The sequence below is a fragment of the Sipha flava genome, unplaced genomic scaffold, assembly GCF_003268045.1.
Source record: "Sipha flava isolate LNK unplaced genomic scaffold, YSA_version1 245_pilon_pilon, whole genome shotgun sequence".
NCBI lineage: Eukaryota > Metazoa > Arthropoda > Insecta > Hemiptera > Aphididae > Sipha > Sipha flava.
Window position 1 is genome coordinate 125,351 of NW_020272893.1, and position 19,544 is coordinate 144,894.

General features: G+C 31.2%; 1 protein-coding gene across 2 annotated transcripts in view; it reads right to left on the reverse strand.

The window, feature by feature from the left end:
• LOC112684204 (orexin receptor type 2-like) overlaps positions 1-19,544 on the reverse strand; it is a 203,364-nt gene that overhangs the window by 9,380 nt on the left and 174,440 nt on the right. For both annotated transcript variants that reach the window (XM_025555584.1, XM_025555583.1), the window contains exons 5-6: positions 15,135-15,392; positions 11,631-11,772 (exon numbers count right to left, since the gene is read on the reverse strand). In XM_025555584.1, coding sequence (XP_025411369.1) covers positions 11,631-11,772; positions 15,135-15,392 — 400 coding nt within the window. The remainder of the gene's footprint in view (positions 1-11,630; positions 11,773-15,134; positions 15,393-19,544) is intronic.

The following is a 19,544-nucleotide window of genomic DNA, read 5'->3' on the forward strand; positions in this document are numbered from 1 at the left end:
CACACACACACACACACACACACACACACACACACACACACACTTGTCACAAACATACACACACACATAAATATTTCCTGACCTAACCCGTGCGTGCAATCATAAATGATTGTATGCAACCCTTAAAGGTATATTGAATACGAAATTGTGTAAAGTTAACGTTTTTTGTCATCGTTTGTTATACGGAAAAATCGTAATATTTGTTTATATAATTAGTGTTTATCGTTCCAGATAAATTTCTGAGTACGGTGAACCCTTTCAATAACGAACATTTTTAAAATTGTATAAAAAACAATACACTCGAATCCTATTCGAAACGAACATTTTACTGCGCAGAAACTTAACTTTGACGAAAATTTAGTTTTCAATCAACAATAGTTGATGTCACCAATAATTGGTAATTATCACAGTACCTATGATGGACATTTTCACACAATTTTCAATTTCAATAACGATTTTTTTGCTGCTAACTTTAAGTTATTTGAATGTCTTGTAAAATCGGCACTGGAATGGAAACAGATGCGTTTGAGTGAGAATATCGAGCGAATTATATTGTTCCGTCTTTGTATAAAATATATTCATTCGTTAAAATCAACGGAAAATAATTCCCACCATTGACTTTTTCTTTCAATGGCGATGCTGGTGAATGATCGCAGAAAAGTCCGTATCGCTTAATACTTGTAATAATAATAATAATAAAATTAAATTATGTTTCATTATTGTTCGAGCAAAATTGATCGCATTTAATTTGTGAAAAATTTAAACTATACATACGTAAGCATAACTATGCCAGCGAAAAGTAAGCCATTGGTATGTATTTCGTGAAGTCCGTTTTACCGTGATTTAACCACGAATCGTCATTCGAAATAACAATAAGGTCTGGACCATGGCCTGCTCATGAAAAGTTCATGGGGGATAATACCCTTCCCTCACACTATAAAAAGCTATCCGTCTTTGTTTCTTTTTTTTTTTTAAACAATGAAAACTTTTATAATACCAACAATCGTTATTGGTTAATCGCTTTTTTTTAATTACATTTTAACGTATCATCAAAAATAAAAAACACTAACCAGACCATAGAATTCAAAAGGTTTAGGTATTATACGATGAGAATAATGCAAATTTTTGGGTGTTAGACAACGATTTGTCGTCTAGTGTTGGACAGTAATTATTTGCGTCAGACCGCAACAGTAAATCGTTTAATTCAATAAATTATAGTGTCACTGCAAGGGGTTCAATTTACCTAAAAATTATATCGATAAATGCAGTCAAAAGCAATTGCTTGGTTAGATATTTCTCACTTGTTCCGTAGTCGAATACGTAGTCGATGAATCCAAATTATCAAGTGCACACGGTTTTGGACAAAACTGTGCTCTAGCATTATTTTGAAAATAAAATTACAAAATAAATATACGAATATTAAAATTTGTTAACGGTTTTTCTTTTCGAATACAAACAATTTATTGCACTCGCATTCTTAAACACCATTGATGTGTATACCACGTGGGAGATGAAGAACAATTATGTTTTCCGAATGCAACGCAAAATTTACATATGGATGAAAAAATACGTTAAACGCATATACCATTTGAGTCCGGTTGATTGTCAATAACAGCCACAAAATTCGTGTAATATTGTACGATTTTGCGATAAATCGTTTTTATTATTCGACAATTGATAACGTGATTCTCTGATTGACGTTTTACCGTGACCGCACATTCTAAAACTCGCGTGACTACAATACGCAGACGCCTCAAGATCAACACTAAACAGATTTCTTCAGCAGATATATTTTTGCTCTATTCAAACGCTATTCGGTACATATGCAATTTTTACAAGTCATAAACGATTGGAACGTTCTTTTATCACAAAATCACGTGCGATAGGTCATTCGATTATGCCATCGTCCAAAATCGGTTATCTAACGAAACCACGTGCCGGCAACGGGTGGGGTTTCGGGGCGTTGATTCTCGTCACTGGATCGGGTCCGTAGGTTGTGGAAAACGGTATTTAAACATTCCCTTGCAGTGGAGGAGAGAGACGAAATTCATTTAAATCCTCGAACAGCGAGCTTGCGTAATAGATCATATGGGGCGGCGGTGGCGCGGACCCGTTTTAAGGGTAACGTTTATTTATTTTACGTCTGTCGCCGTTCGCGCTTTTATGTTTATCATCGATCACCAGACCGCGGCACGCACTGTCATTACGATGGGCGTATCCAAATCGGGTCCCAAATAATATTTACGATAAAGATAAACCACTAATTAGGTTAGATTATAAAAACGCTAACGATATATGAGTTCGGTTCGACTATAAAAATCATAATATACACTCCGACCACTACAACAATAAGACCTGTAATTTATAAGTAGGGAATGAATTTATATGTAATAAAAATACAGAAATATGTACATATGTATGTAAGTATAATTTATAAAATATGTGCTAAAACCATCCAAATATGTAGGAAAAAAATGTAATAAAAAAAAAAAAATTATAATTATTCAATTATCAAAATAATTTGTTGCGTTGAATTATTACAATATATTTTTAATTATCAAATATTAAATGTCGCCTATTAGATATGAAAATATTTTTAAAACTGCTAAATGATCGTTCCACATAAACCTATATCGGTTGATTCAAGCATATTTGAAGGGCATAATATCAGAAGGCGATAATTCCAAATTTTTAGAATGGTGCCGCCACTTATTATGTCAGTGATTGATTTAAAATCAATATAGCCTGGAATTTTTTTCTATCACAGCATGAATTTTCTTTTTTACAACATCTCTTATTGGTCCGCTTACGAGTTTTCATTTTGCAATCCTTGATTCGACAACTTACATAATTTCATTCAAGGACATATTTTTGTTTCTAATTTTGTAAATTAATGTACAATAAAACCAAAATTCACAGAGATGAAAATTAAATTAGTTTTCAATGTTTTATTTTGCATAGTATTTTGAGCTTTTTTAATAACGGTAGAAGTTACTGGATTTAAATTTGAAATAATTTCTTGTACTTTTGTACGAAGAAGACGTATGAATGATGAAATTATAAAATATGTTTAAAAATATTTAGAAATACGTGAAATATGTAATTATTCCAAAATATTTAAAAATATGTAAAATAAAAGTAGCATCATATTAATAGGGATGATTTAAATCATGAACATATCTTATAAAATCTTAAATATCTCGTTTTAATAAATATATTATTTACATATAAATCCGTTCCCTACTTATAAGTATTCACACCTTGATAATATTAAAAAATTAATAGAGTTTGTCAAAGCTCTACCCAAATCTAACCAATTATAAATTTTTAAATTGTTTAACCATTTAGTTTATTTATTTACCATTTACCGTTATTATAATTTTCAATAAATAATTAAGTATATGCCATGCATAAGAAACTTAAAAAAAAAAATCACAACTGTGTGTGAAATGTATTTTTTGTACAGACCTAACTAGAGTAATACTTGTAAAATCGTGGAACCCAACTGGTGTACTGCCTGAAAAATACTGGGATCCAACTAGACCAAATGAGGGTCCTTACGCCGGTCACGATATCTCGTCTCCGAACCAAGGGACGCGAGTGGTTGCGACGATGTCCGCCCGGAACCGCCGTCAAACCGATCTTTTTTCCCGACACCGTATCGCGTACACACATATCGCGATCACGTCGCGTACGATTAGTGCCATTTTTTTTTAAGTGCCACTAGTGGTTTTCTTAAATCGATCTTTTTCTGTATAAATATTAATAAATAATTGCCATATCGTTATTACTATATTTTATTATTATTAAAAATTTCAATATGTGCGTCACCCCACTCGCTGACACGTGTACGTGTCACCGTCGATAACGCGTGCCGAGCGAAGAGTGATCAAAATTCACTCCGAACCCGTCGACAGAGCCAACATCGGCAGGGGCTGATGAGTTCATGCAGGGCCGGACCAAGCTAAAATAGCGTACTAGGCAAAATTAAATTATGCCGTTTCTAAAAAAAAAAAAAATTAAGCTTTTATTTTAACTTGGCCTCTCCCCCTTTTTTTTGTGTGTCATATCTACATAAAAAAAATATTTAAATTTTTTTCTTTATATATGTTTAAAGACTTGAAAATTATTCCTATAATTATTAGGTATTTAAGACTCATCGCTATCACTATCACGAAAGTGATTTGTGATCATTTATAATTTTGGAATAATTGAAAACGCCCGGCATAGGCCGTAATATAAAGTAATATAATATAAATATTTTTTATAAACGCACTATAAATAATGGTATTTCTTTATAATTATGTAAACGTTTGTTAATTTTATTTAAATCAATAAATTATTAAAATATAAATATACATTATAATAATCAGTAAGTTCATATAGGTATAACATAATCATATTTATAAGTAATAAGTTATTACTTATAACAATTCAATTGCAAATTTTTCATTTTTGCGACCTCCCAAGAATTGCACCAGGTGCGTAGGCACCTCTACCTCCCACCCCTCTTGTTACGGCTTTGCTTATGGGATCGCTGTATAGTTACCGGGTGACGACCGGACGCCCGGGGTTCCCTCGGGGATTTTCACGGTACGGAAGTCGCCAGTCCGGTGCAGAACGTGCGTTGACGTTTCGAGCTGTGCTTCTCGAAGCGGTTACCCTTCTTAACCAAAGCCCAGCGCTAATACAAGGTAGGATAGCTGCGATATGTGCCAATCCCAACGAGCCCCAAGGGATCACCTGTTCAAAATCGGTTCTGGGATTTATATATTTCCACTTTTTCATTTGGACAAAACATAATGAAAAGTAAACCGTTGTGCTCTAAGACTATTTCTGTTAAGTTTAAATTAATATTTATATATTACTAAAATTATATTTTGAACGATATGTTATCGGTGATTTTTGGGTTCTAGACTAACTATGTATACATTGTTCTTATAATGATACAACAATCTTGTAGCGGCATAAATGTAAATTTAAATATAAAAAAAAAAAATTAAAAAAAAAAAAATGATGATTTTAAACTCGAATCAAAATACATTGAATAAATAATACGATTTAGTGATTTGTGAAACTTTTACGAATATGTACGTAACACTTGTGCTGTGAGATCTTAATATCAATACCAAAAACTATTTCCACAGAAAAAGTATTCGAATAAATTATTTTTTCTCATTCGTCAAATTTTAACAAAATACAAGATATAATAGACAACAATAATAATATATATGTATAATAGATACAAAACATTTATAAGTTTTCGGAATTGAAATTCTTTTAAAATATCTTGGGAACGATTAAAAATTAAAATAGAAATTGTATTACGGTTTATCTTAATATTTATTTACTATCTTGGTGGTAGTTTATGAAATAAAACAAAATTATACAGTACGTAACCAGAAGCGCACGTAAACAAAATTATTTATTTTTAAATTTTATGACAATATTAATAATTATTTATTAATTAATAATTATTTATGTTGTATTTACGCATATTTAAATATTTATAAAAAATAATAAATCATACTGGATTTATAAATATATAAGGGCAGAATCAAAAGTTGGAAAAATCTATTAATTTTTTTTACAATTATAATTACATACTAGAACATAAACAATTTCAGTAATTTCACTAGTATTTTTTACTAATTAAATAATTAGCAAATATGTATATACCTAATATCGAATGTATATCAAGAAATTTTGATTTTTGTTTTTATTTTACACATATTCATAATTTAATTATAAAGCGAATATAACATATTTTTTCTTTTCTCAATTTTTATGTACGTTTAAAATTCTAATGAGAAAATAAATTCATATGTTCGCCACAGGATTAAAATAATTTTCAAGTTAAAATGATTATATAGTAATAAATAATAGTAGTACATTAATTTAAATTTCAATATTTTTATTGATAGTATAATAATAAAAATTTAATTCAATAATTTACCACAAAAATTGTTCTCTTTTCGCCTTTAATAATTACAATTCAAAATAGTCAGCCAAAAGTACGAAATCTTAAAAAAAATTTTAAACAACACTATAATATAAAAATTTGATTACCTATTTGATAACATTAAAGTCAACTGAGAAAATGAACATTAAAAAATCATCCTGCAAATACATAAGATATTTTTTCAACCCATTTGGTGTAAAACGAAATTATGATCACGGTTTTTTCCATTTTTTTTTTTTTTTTTGTAACCTAATCAATCGTATTATGGGTATTTTTGGTTCTTTGTGCAGATGTCTTTCGTGTGTTCTCTTTACCTTGGATACGTTCATAACAATTTTATCCCTATAGTGAACAGGCTTTTTCTTTTGGTTACAATTCGTTTTAAGCCTTGGGCATGTACAAAGATCAAACTGTGTATCTTTTATGTTTGTGTACATTTATAAATTACGCAAGTAGACTTTAAGAAAAATGCGCACTTATCCTTGAATCAAAATAACGTTGGTGTAAGTTTTATGGTCAAAAACTGCACTAATGCTCAGTACTGTGAATGTAGACAAAGACGTACGACTGAGATTTTGGTCTTTCACGACCTTAGATGGTACCCACTAACAAATTTTGTCCGGCTCGCATTAAAACCAAAATTCGTTATAAAATCCAAAATTAAATGGAGTGAACAAAATAAAATAATTATTCTGTGGTTAGTTAACTATTTGTGTGTTTATCCATAGAGTTAGTGGCATTTCAGCTACATATTTATACTGTGTGAAGATAACAGCATCTCCGCTTCGCGTTATTTGCATACAGTAGAAAGACAATATAGGTAATTACTGCCTACGTAATTCGAACAAGAGACACTTATTACAGCTTACGAGGCGCTTAGTACCAGACCAGAAACTGTTCGAATAATTTAATTATCAACGTTAAACATTTTTATTTGGAAAACTTTGTTTACAATGTGTGTACAAATATGTATACATTATCTGTGCATATATTTGAAATATGTAAGATTTAATCACATAAGGCTCAATTGAATTAGTAAATAAAAGTGTGGTTAATATAAGATTAGTTATAACTTATTTTTATGCAATTTATAATTTAAAAAATAAACAAATTTAATTTAATTACAAACATAAACAAGAATACAAATATTTTTTAACAATAAAGTAGTTTAGACAGTGAGAATTTTTTTTTTTTTTATATTTAAATTTCGTATGTTCAACAATAAAAATTAAATTAAATTGTTCAAATCAGTTTGGATCTTTGAACATTATGGTTTCGTGACCTTTTAAATAATATGACTGTTTTCAATATTAAAAGGTTGTCGATCCATAGTAAAAATTGTCGTAGTTGTTTATTTTTCGTTCTTTTAACTCGATTACAAAGTAACAACTGGTAAACTTTCACTGGTTTTTTAACACGATAAAAATAATTTTACTAGTAATGTATAAGTTTTTAAAACCGTCGGTCATGAAAAGTTTAATGGTTTTAAATCAAATAAAAAATGTTATCAATCGAAAATATGAGAACGCAGTGATTCTTAATGTGTAACCTACAGGTTGATTAATTCATTACGGTATTTGATTTCTACTTGAATGGCTTGATCCGCCTTAGTGATTACGCTATAACACTTCACTTATACACATTATTAAACGTTACTTTTAACTTTGATCAAACTTTTCTGTTTTGTTTCGTACACATTATAAAGGCACTAACCAGATGTTCTAAACCACGAGGAGGGAGGAATTCAGATACTTTACAGTGGGAATAAAGTGATGATGAAATAACTATGATTTCATAAATAATTATAAAATTATATATTTTATTATTGTATTATAATATTATATATAGTCGTTAAAATAATCATACAGTCAGTAAAATGTAAAATTGTAAATTAATTTTCGAACGGTCGTTCATCGATAATGATTTTATGAGTATTTTATAATGATGCACTTCTTCTTAGGTTAGGTTAGAATACTTCTAATACAAAAGTGACAGAAAAGCTCCTTGTCGATTAATCCTCTTTTTATCTATTTATCTTTGTGTGTCTGGTTTTTCCACAATTTTGCTTTAATAAAGAAATAGATTGGATGTGGAAAATGATACTCATTGCGCGTTGTCAAAAATATCCCCATTGAAAATTAACAAGGGGTGCTTAGAATAAAATAAGGTTAGGAATTATTACACTAGACGGAATCAAGTGTAAATCGATGGTTTTACGCGCTCCCGGTTTCTTCGCAATTTTTCATCATTTGATTTTTAACTATCTTTAAAATAATCGTAAAACTTAAAATATTGTTATTGAACTACGAAGTTATTTAATAATACGATTACAAGTGGTAAATTGATACTCACCCGGTTTGAAAAAATTGGCTGCTGACGACACTCCTTAGAACGTTACGTTTTACATTACTAGGGATTATGATTTATGTGTCAACACTCAAGAATATCGTGGTATCATTTTCTTTCGGGGTTCCCGCCAAATCTACTACAAACGTTATTTATATAGTTTACTCAGCGTTCCGTGTAATCGTACACGCCATACGCCTCGTGTGAACGATTTAATAACGCGTGTCAAATGCTATTCCAGTCGAGGCGTGGCGAAACGCTCCGGGTAGTCCCCCCCTCTTTTTTTTTTTTTTTAAAAATAAATTGCGATTATACACAAAATTATGAACAAAGTTTTGATCGCACTACCGATTTCCCGACATGCGAATCCGCCCACCGCCGTTTGGTCTAGTACATCGTACGGACGTAACGTATTGTTATGCGTACGAGTGCGCTGCCGGGAACATGACCGGGCACGTTAGCGGATATTATAATTGGTATTTTTTTTTTATAAAAAAAAACGCTATTCCACGCCCACGTCGTTTGCCCGGTCGTAACATGATAAATCATGAACACGATTAACACGGGGTACGTGCACGAGAGCGAGGGAAGATCGTGCGGGCAAGGACAACTTGAAACGAAATCGCCAGCGAACAACGCGCGCAATAACGATTACACGTAAGTGTGTCGCGAAAACGGTTTGGCGGAACGTTTTTCGGTTCGTCGTACGCGCACCGACGAACGAATGTGTTTTCGAAACGCGAGGAGGAAAACGGTATTGAAAGTTATGAAAACAGCGAGACTCGTATCTCAACACCATCGTAGGTGTGTGTAGAACTGAATTTCAGGGCTTGCCCACGATAATTTTGGACGCTATATCTTCACAAAACGTGCGGATTTATTCAATGTATTGCAGTGGACAAATATTTAAATAAAAATAACTTTAATTTTATTATCTTGTACATTCTACTCAGATTGAGATTATCCAGTATAATATAATATTTATGTAATACCTATACAGTATTATACAATTATATTTTTATCATGATTTATACTATTGTAGTCAATGATAGTTGTTTACTATCATTCTAAGTTTTTGTTAATTTTTATTTAGAAAATTTAGTTTTATCTTTTCTATTACGAAATACCATTTATTTTTGAATAAATTATATTTAATTTGAGCAAGCTACATCGAATATCCAATCATTCATTATGTATAATATGTTTTGAAACGATCAACTTTTTTAAAAAAAAAAAATACCGTAAGAGATTGAAAACCATTACGCTACACGCGTGGCCATTATTATTCGGTACGTTTAGTGGACGCGATATCCTACGGTGGTTTTATTCGCACGTGGTCGGCGTTGAAACCGTGACCGACGGAGCATGCTGTTGCTCTGTACTATTATCACGTTTATTCGAAACGAAAATAATAATTATTTCGTGTCAAACGGTCTGAAAACTTTTTCCGCAGATTTCATGTTGCGCGCGATACTAGCGTTCAAGCAACACTCGCTGCCGACGCCAAATAAAATATTGTATTTTAAACATCGATTTCCCGCAAAACGAAAAAATAAACCGGCTAGAGTGACAATAACGAAAGTTTTAAATTTACATTTCCGTAGATGGAATCGACTCCTATATCCGATTGTTGCCTTCGCGGTTCTCGGAAATGTTGCTCTGACCCGAGGACGTCTGCGATTTCGTTCCACACATCATACATAAATTATGTTCGTTTAACATACATTTTTAATATTTTCGCGGAACACTTGGTCTCACGTGGCATTTTAACAAATCGATTGGAATGTGAAAAAAAAAAAAGGAAAAAAAGAAACTATTACTATTTTCGTACATGTTACGTCAAAAGCGACACGATCACAAATATTCGAAACAGTAGACTACAGTTCATAACTGCAATGATGTACATTGAATTGATAATTAAATAAAATTAAATAAGACCAATGTTACTGTGGTTATAAATAAAAATATACACTTATACTATCAATGGTGCAGTTCGTAGGTACTTAATATTCACTTTTTAATTTTTATCCGGCACAAGGAGATCGTGAAAAACTTCACCTACAGCTGACTTGGTTTATTGTACCGGTGCGAATTATCATTCCCCTTAATTTGGTATCTACCATACCTACATTGTATGTCTCATCATCCGCTTTTTGTTGACGGGCAGAGTAAATGCGCGATGATAGATGTTATTATTTTTTCGCATAAATTATATTTAATTTTTTAACTAGAATTTATGTAAATATATATATTTGTATAAACTAAAACTAATTTTGTTTCATACATATTACATAAATGTTTACCTATTTTATTAAAGTTACCTAAATCTTATGATACTAAAAATAAAAATAAGTTGATTAATTTTTATATTTCAAACACAAAATTATAATATACATCAAAATGTTTGTTTATTATTAATCTGAATTTTTCTGTTGACATAATAGCAAAAAACTTGTACTACTGTATTATATTTTTTTAAATTATACTCTTCGCAAGTAATATATTACTAAATTTGATACTACGATTAGAAAAAAAACAAACTAGTTCCCGTAGTAATTTGTAAGACTTCAATTCTAGATTCTAGTATACATGTAATATTTTAAAAATTTGATTATTTTTTATGGTGAGGTTAATTGTGCAATTATTCACCTAGCATATTATTCTATGAGTATTACTGTAATAAAAATGATTTATAGCCTATTCAACAAAATATAATAATGTGATACACTTGATCAGATAAATCGATGGAATCATTTGATTTATTTGTATTTTTTCGAATAGTTTATACGTCAAATACCCAAGCGTTTTAGATTATAACATGAAAAAAATTACAATCACAAAAAATATTGTACTCTTTGTTATATCTTTTGACTGTTTCGAACAGATTTTTGGAATTTGTCAATTAGAACCAAATCTGAAAAACGATATTTACGTTTACAAGAATTTAAAAAATTCTACAATCGAATTATCAGTACTCGTAATCTGATTTAAATTCGTGATCAGTGCACGAAAAAAAAAAAAATGGTTAATGTATATTTGTATATTTACGTACAAACAATCTTGAAACCAACACACAATGTATGCAACATTTCCGGACCGTGACTACCAAATGAATGCAATTTTGCAATTTAAAAACACATATATATATTGTAAAATGTACGCCGCGATAAATTCGCATTGTGGTGGATTTTCCAAAAAGACGGGAAAACATGGGTGTGGATGTGTACGTTGACGAAAGTGTTCGGAGATCGGTCACGGTACCAACAAAAATCATAAACACGTTGCAATAATGTATTATTATACGTAATGATCGATTAATCACCTCATCAAGTTCATCAGGTGCACGGGGAAGTAGCAAAGAGCGAACATGACCACGACTGCCACCAACATTTTCGCCGCTTTCCTCCTGGCTTTTATCTGAGCCATAGTGCTGTTACACCCCATGGTTGCCGTCCGATTGAAGCCTGCGAAATAACGTAAACTTCGCCTTGAGCATTATTACAATATATGGTACACGTATAATGTCTATTGTACACCTATACCTATATTATACAACCCGCGGTTTTCCTAACTAGTTAAAACTTTGTTTTTATATACATTACACCATTCTTCGGCTGACGACGCGCCACCCTTTCGACAAGTTTACGCGTATTGTAATACGGTAATGCACATTACCGGGGACGTGTGTGAAACCACATAGTCACCGCCAGAAATTTTGACAGGAATGTGCATCAATATATCGTATACGCTGATAACTAAACAATGTTTGAATTAAACGTAGGATAATGTTTTCAGATTTTATTACTACACAAAATTATATTCATTTTTTTTCGATGGCTACAAAGTAATGCAAGCTATAAGAAAATCTGACAATGATAATAATAGACTCTGTTCAATATTTTTAAACTTTATTCTTTTTTTTTTTTTTTTTTTTTTTTTAATCCAGGGTAGTGCAAGTGTACCCTCTTGCACCCTCCTCGCGACGCCCATAAATACCCACACACATAATATTTCAGCGGTGGCCCAACATTTAATTATCTGTGGGGGGAGGGATTATTTATGTTCAATCGTCATATTCGTTCAATCGGAAAGGTCATAAAGGTATACCTTTAAATGATTGAGAATGACAATTTTAGCATTACAATTGAGAACGTTCAATAAATTAAATTTTTTTCTCACGTTGCCATATGTAACAAAAATTATTGTTATCAAACGGCCAATTACGATCAGTAATTTACAAACACAAGATATTCAACTTTTGGAAATCATTAGAGACTATATTATTTAACTTTGACTAATAATGGTCAATAATGGTTAGATGTTTAGTCATCGTACAAACATCAATATTTTCGCTTCGTATATTGCATTATAGAAAATATTGAAATAAATATACTTTCGGTGGAAGTCTAGTACAATATGATTCAAATAAATAACGCTTTTTTTGGAATCGCAAAGATTCAAGGATCGAATGCAAGTATTCAAATAATAAATGTACCGCAAACGTTCAAACAGATTCAGATAAAAAAGTATTAATCGAAAGATTCGGTAAGCACAATCATTCTAATATCCCTACCTCTACCATAGAACGCTATTCAGAAATCATTATAATATAGGCTATAGATACCTAACACATTGTATTGTAATTATTAAAACTATTTTATAGTTTATATTTTATAGTGCTCGACTTGAGGGGGAACGCAAGGGGACGGAGTACCCCAACTAATTTTCAGAAATTTTAGCGTCCCCCTACTATTATTATGTTGTAATTATAACGCTTAACAAGTTTTGGGGACGCTTTTTTTTTAAAAAAAAATAAAGAGAGTCCCCCTTCTTTAATTTTTCCAAGTCGAGCATTGTTTATAACCAAATGTATGACTATGATAAAAATATTTTTACTACTAATTTTATTTATATACTCGTTATTACATCAATTGTTGTTGTCTAAAGCAATACAATTCATATTATGGAAACATTGTACGTAAATTTGTTCTCAATCATATTGGTTATGTGGGTCAACAATAAGTTCTCTGTCAATTTTATGTATTCTCAATCGTTCGATTAAATAAGTAAAACGTTCTCGATCCTATTTTACCCCAGTTGTCACGCATGTTCAATTTCTTTTCGCACAACAATCAAGACCGCAAAAGTATGACATGCGAGACAAAAAATTGCGTTTCTCTGGAAAATTATAATCTCGCACAACAGTACAGTATTTAAATCACCACCGCCTCTATAAGTGAATATATATCTGTGACTGTATTTCTACACTAGATTACAATAAACGAGATTTACGCGAGAACGTGTCCTCTTACTTCAAACAGAGTACTGGAGCAGTAGTTAAGAAATTACGTGATGGATGATGGGGAGGAGATAGTGAAAATCTTTTTTCGTTTTTGATTCGTAACACTGCACGTATAATACGTATACTAATATGTGTCCTGGATCGATAAACATTTCTTTAGCGTATTGATTTATTACGTGCGTGTGACAGTTCATTGTCTCGTGTGAATGTATTTAAACAATTATATGCATTTAAACGCCAGTTTATGTGTTTTGACTTATTCGCTGAACAGTTTCACCGTATTTTTTCGCCGTTTTCTGAACCATGAGTATTTCTTTTCGATTTCAATAAATTCATTAATAGGTTTCCACTGTTGCTCATGATATAGCAATGTTACCAAATGTTACAAGCATTTATCAAACAACATTTAAGTAGCAAATTTAAACTACTAGAGTGCATGGGTTTGACTTTTTTTTCTATTTAATTTATTTTATAATTACAGCTAGGTATTATACACTATATTATATAAATATGCAAAAGATATATTTCACAATGATGGTTGCTTCTAACCATTTTTTTTTTCTGCTTATATTTTAAAGAAACAATGTCGTTCTTTATTCAATTGACTTTATTATTAAACTATAGCTCTACGTTTGTATAAAATATCTTTTAACGCCCACATATTTCATCGAGCGAATACTATAGTACTTTTTAATGCTACTAAATAAACGAAAAGTCAAATATATATAACTAAAAAAACGAATTGAATGTTCATTCCCAACTCAAATAAAACTCATATTTTACAATTTTATATGTTGCTTCAGAGTTATATACTAATAGTGCCCTCAAAATAAATTTCCTTTATTACAATGTATTTATGTATTTTACCATCGAGTACCTATATAAGTCTAAGTAATTCTATTTTTTGTTTTCAAAATGATGTTAAAATGATCATAGTAACAATTCAGACGATCAATTATTAATTGATATAATTTAAAAAAAAATACCAATGCTTTCGACGTAGAGAAAAAATACGTTTTGAATTGTTAGTAAATGGTTTGTCATTAAATATAACAAAGCGGAACGTTGTTTTTTCTTGCTAAACATTGTTGGCTATAAAAAATATATTCAAATTCTGTGTTGATTTAAATGACAACGTAGGGTATATTTTAAATGTATGTGTACAGCGATCAATAATAATTTAGAGTTTTATGGTACTCGTTTATTTAATTATTTTTCAAACATTAAAATATGTTCCTTTAAATATTAAACAATTTAAAATAATAATATCACGACACTGACGAAAATAAATCAAATGTGTTTTTTCGTATCGCGACGTACAAAACTACTATGCCAGTATTATAACGACATATCATCAATGCTATAAACACAATACATATAAACCTATTACGCGTATAAATATTTACGTATACACTATAGAGAGAAATAATCGCATTGTGTGTGATACTAATTCGTGTTTGTCGTTTTTTCTTAAGAACAAAAAAATATATAAATATAATAAAATAAAAAAAAAAAACATCTCACCGTTATTATAGGTGTTTGCGTTGAACATCTGCACCGTTTCCGTGTGGCCGGGTATGTTGTCAGATTTCCACAGAACTCGTACAATCTGATAGTAGGTGACCGACATAAGGGACAGGGGCAGAACGTATAGTATGATGATCTTGGCGATTTGGTAGGCGGTTTCCGATTCTTGGCTCCACAGGGCTTCGCATTGAGTCAGATAAATATACATCCGTTTCGTCTTGTTTATAGCTTCCAGTACTAATAGCTCAGGAATGTCTGCGAGCGAAATAAAAAAAAAAATCCAGATTAATGTTATCGGGTTTTTTAATACTACACACGTTATTCATTGTGTACATATATTGTATACACGTGTGAGCGCATGGGTGTGTATGTCTACGGTTCTTTTTTTTTCTTTTTTTTTTCTTTGATTTGCTTTTATTATAAAAAGAAAAACATTACAGCAAAGCGATTAAATATGATAACTAAAAAACCGAAAAGTGTCACGAGTATTCATCGGAAAACATATAATTGAGCTTAGAAATATAGATTTGTTATGTAGAATTAGAAAGTAAATTTTTCAAATAATATAATAATAATATTTTAATAATTTTGAAACACAGGCTTTCGTATTATTTGTAGGATAGGATTGAAAATGTTTGAAAATTATATTTGTTCAAAGGACGCCTTCTATGTCATCCATCTATCTTTTTTTAGCGGAGTCATGCGACTGGTGGTTATCTATAACAGTGGTTGAGGTTCGGGGTTCGATAGCAGTTGGTGGCGGCCAGTCGGTTACGTGTGACTGGCCAAACTTCCCCGCTTTATGACGCTATGCCGCGCCGCAGTTTTCATACCGAACCGATATTGTATTAATCTGTTTATTCGTATAATAATTTGTTTAATCGTTATTATCTGTTTTTGATCAGGTTTTGTCAAAATTATTTCCACAAAACATATTTACATATTATGCCGAGAAATGTATGTATAATATACATTTTATATGTGTATGTAAAATCAACGATGATAATGCATGTACTAAATATGAATACGCGGTTGAAATTCGATTAATTTTGTAACACAAAATGTTTTAATACCGAAAAACAGTTTTAAATCAAAGATATCACTGCACGTATTATATTTTTACATAAAATAATAATAATTATAATAATAAACATTTAGTACGGTTATATATTGGGTTTAGTTTCGAATCCATCGTCGTCCGAATGTCGGTAGAAAAAATGTTTGCATTAAAGATGACTCCCAATGACGCAGGAAAAATGCGTCACTGGAAAATGTTCTTATGCGCGTACATTACTAATTAATATTTCGACGGTTTAATCAACTCTTTGATAACCATAGTTGATTTCATGAGAGGAGAAACAGCAACACGAGCGTCACACAATGCGTCACGGTGTACCTATATAATATCTTGATTTATTCATAACTCCGTAATGGGCGATATGTGCTAACATGATAAAAAATAACCTGTTTACAAAACGTTCTAATTATGATAAATTTGAATGTATCGTTAGGGTCTAATTTGATGAAGCTATTAATGTAGCTGATTTGCTGCAGAAGCGAATTTACTAACTCCCGAGTCATGTTTCTTAGGGGTATACGCTCGGATTGACAGTGGTATATTTAGGATAATTTTTCTGAGACTGAAGGGGAAAAAGTTGACTATATAAGCACTCCTACAGGTGAAAGATGATAATATAAAGTTCCTGGAAAAATGTTATGCACGGAAAAGTATGTAGATCTTCATGTAAATACAAGTGAATTGCTCAACGTGCAAGTAATAAACACATTTATTCGCCTTTATCATAAATCAGAGCATACGATAAAACTTTATTGATTATGTTGTCACAATCAACAATTTATTGTCATGTAGATAATGACGTTTTATACAAAGCCGCGTTACTTTTATTTATTGAAATGATATGCTCTTGTAATGAAGTTAAAATTATTTTTGACTGTATAATTTTAACATCTATTGATTAGGGATAGCGCATTATGTATAAGAATTCAGTGTTTTAATTAGAATAAATGATAATTCTCAGGAAATTAACAGTCGTTTATTTTGATTTGATTAAGAAATTCAAATACAAACTACAATAATTATATTGCGGTCATTTATTAAATTAACTGAGAAAATATGTTGACACTGATTGATTTATATACAAAAATATTTTACATATACGGTAAAAATGTTACCGTAAATATATGAGTTCTTCGAGTAATAGCATGTAATATAAACATTGATGTAAAAATACCGTATTTTATTTGGTTGTGTTTATATGCAGGTACGGTACCTACGCATAAATCGTTATATGCAGGTACGGTACCTATACATAAAACGTTAAATGCAGGTACGGTACCTACGCATAAAATGTTGTATGCAGGTACTGTACATTCGTATCGAAAATAAAATATAAAACTGAAAAAAAACAGTCAATCGTTCTTTGCTCGGTAATCATGGATATTGTATACAATAGGTACTTGAAGTACATACAGTTTGAACATACACGATTAGAGTGATCAATTCGATAAGTGAAAAAAGATAATATCATGTCTATTGTTATGTACATTTTATCACAATGAACAAAAAAAAAACCGTGAAGTGTATACGGCCCGTAGTATAAATATAAATTTCGAATGTACCCACAAGTTGAAAAGGTTAGGCACGCTTGGTATAAAACTTAATAAGAGTAATTGGCAGATTATTTCATCACATAAAGATTATCACTGTCTCGATAAGGTGACGTGAGGATTTTCCACCACACCGATAATCAGTCTTGAACTGTACTCATCGCAATATTACCACATTGTAAAAACAGTAAAGTTAAAGTACAAAAGTATATTACATGAAACCAGTTGCTCGCAGACACTTGTCTGCATTTTATTCTATGCTCCGTGATTCTCCGTGGTCCTTTCTGTGTTTAATTTTGTGTTCTATGCATAGTTATTTGTTCGGTTTTTTGCGTTTTTTTGTGTGAAGTGTGATTTTTTGAGTTCTTTCATTATCATGGATGATATTAAGAATGATATTAAAGTGGGCCAAATATTCAACAGTTATGAACAATTTTTTGAAACTTTTAAAACGTTTTGTGATGAGAATTACCAACCGTTAATTGTTACCAACAACAATAAGCGTCAAGTTACAATTCTTTGCCGACATGTTTACAATCGGTCTTCAAATAGTACAGGTAAACGAACTAAACTACACTACAATTACATTGGGTGCAAAGCTAAAATTACATGTTTCAAGCCTGCTAACTCTACTCGGGTCAAGATAACGAGTGTTAGTTTAGAACATAATCACGAAATAAGTAGGTCTGCGTTTGGAACGACTAGAATGAAACTCACTGGTGAACAGAAAGACGTGTTGACAGATCTTCACGACGCCAACTGTAAAGTCAGTCAGATCAGTCATGTATTTCAAAGTAAATTTGACAAAAAACTTTCATCGCAAAAAATTCGAAATTTGCTTCAAAAGTTAGTTCCCAAATCGTCCGATGAATCGGAACTGCAGATGTTTCTGGAAGGAATTGAGGAAGCGGGAGGTGACGTAATCAGTAAATTAGATGTTGATGGAAACGTTTCAGTGCTTTGTATTAGTTCAAATATTATGAAAAAATCTTTTGAAGCTTCATGCTCAACTGTCGTTCAAATTGACACATCGTTTGATTTTGACATGTCCAAATATAAATTGTGTGGCTTTTGTTATCTCAATCCTCCTACCAATAAAAGTGAGATGTGTATGCTGGCGTTTCTATCTGAAGAGACCAGCAGTAATCTCCACATAGCTTTTTCAGTTTTTAAAACGATATGCACTCAAGATACGAATATTTTCATAGTTGACAAAGATTTTAATGAAATTTCTGTTTTGAAGGAAGTGTTTGAAAAAGCAACCATTTTACTATGCACATTTCATGTAATAAAATATGTTAAAAATCTTGTAGCAACAGCACCCGTAGTGGTTGAAATTAAAAATGACATTATGAGTAAATTCAAAAATATGTTGTATGCTCAGAGTGAAAAGCTCTACGATGAAAATAAAAATATTTTTCTCGCTTCAGTTAATGATATTCAAGTTCGAGTCAACATGAAGTACGTTTCACTAAAAGACCAATTCAACAACAATTGGGACAGTTGCAAAAACATTTGGGTTAAATGTTTTAGAAATAACCTTCCGACGTTAGGAGACAACACAAATAACAGAATTGAAAGATCTTTTTGGACATTAAAACAAAGTCTTCATATAAGGTTCTCTTCGCTTCCTGAAATTTCTCAAAGTATCGTTCATCTTGTATCGTTCTGCTCAGAAAGACTTACTGAATCCACTTCTACGGCAAATCTCAGATCGCTGAAAATACATGACAAAGACACTAACATCTGTAAATTGAATGCTGAAGCATCACTTGCCTT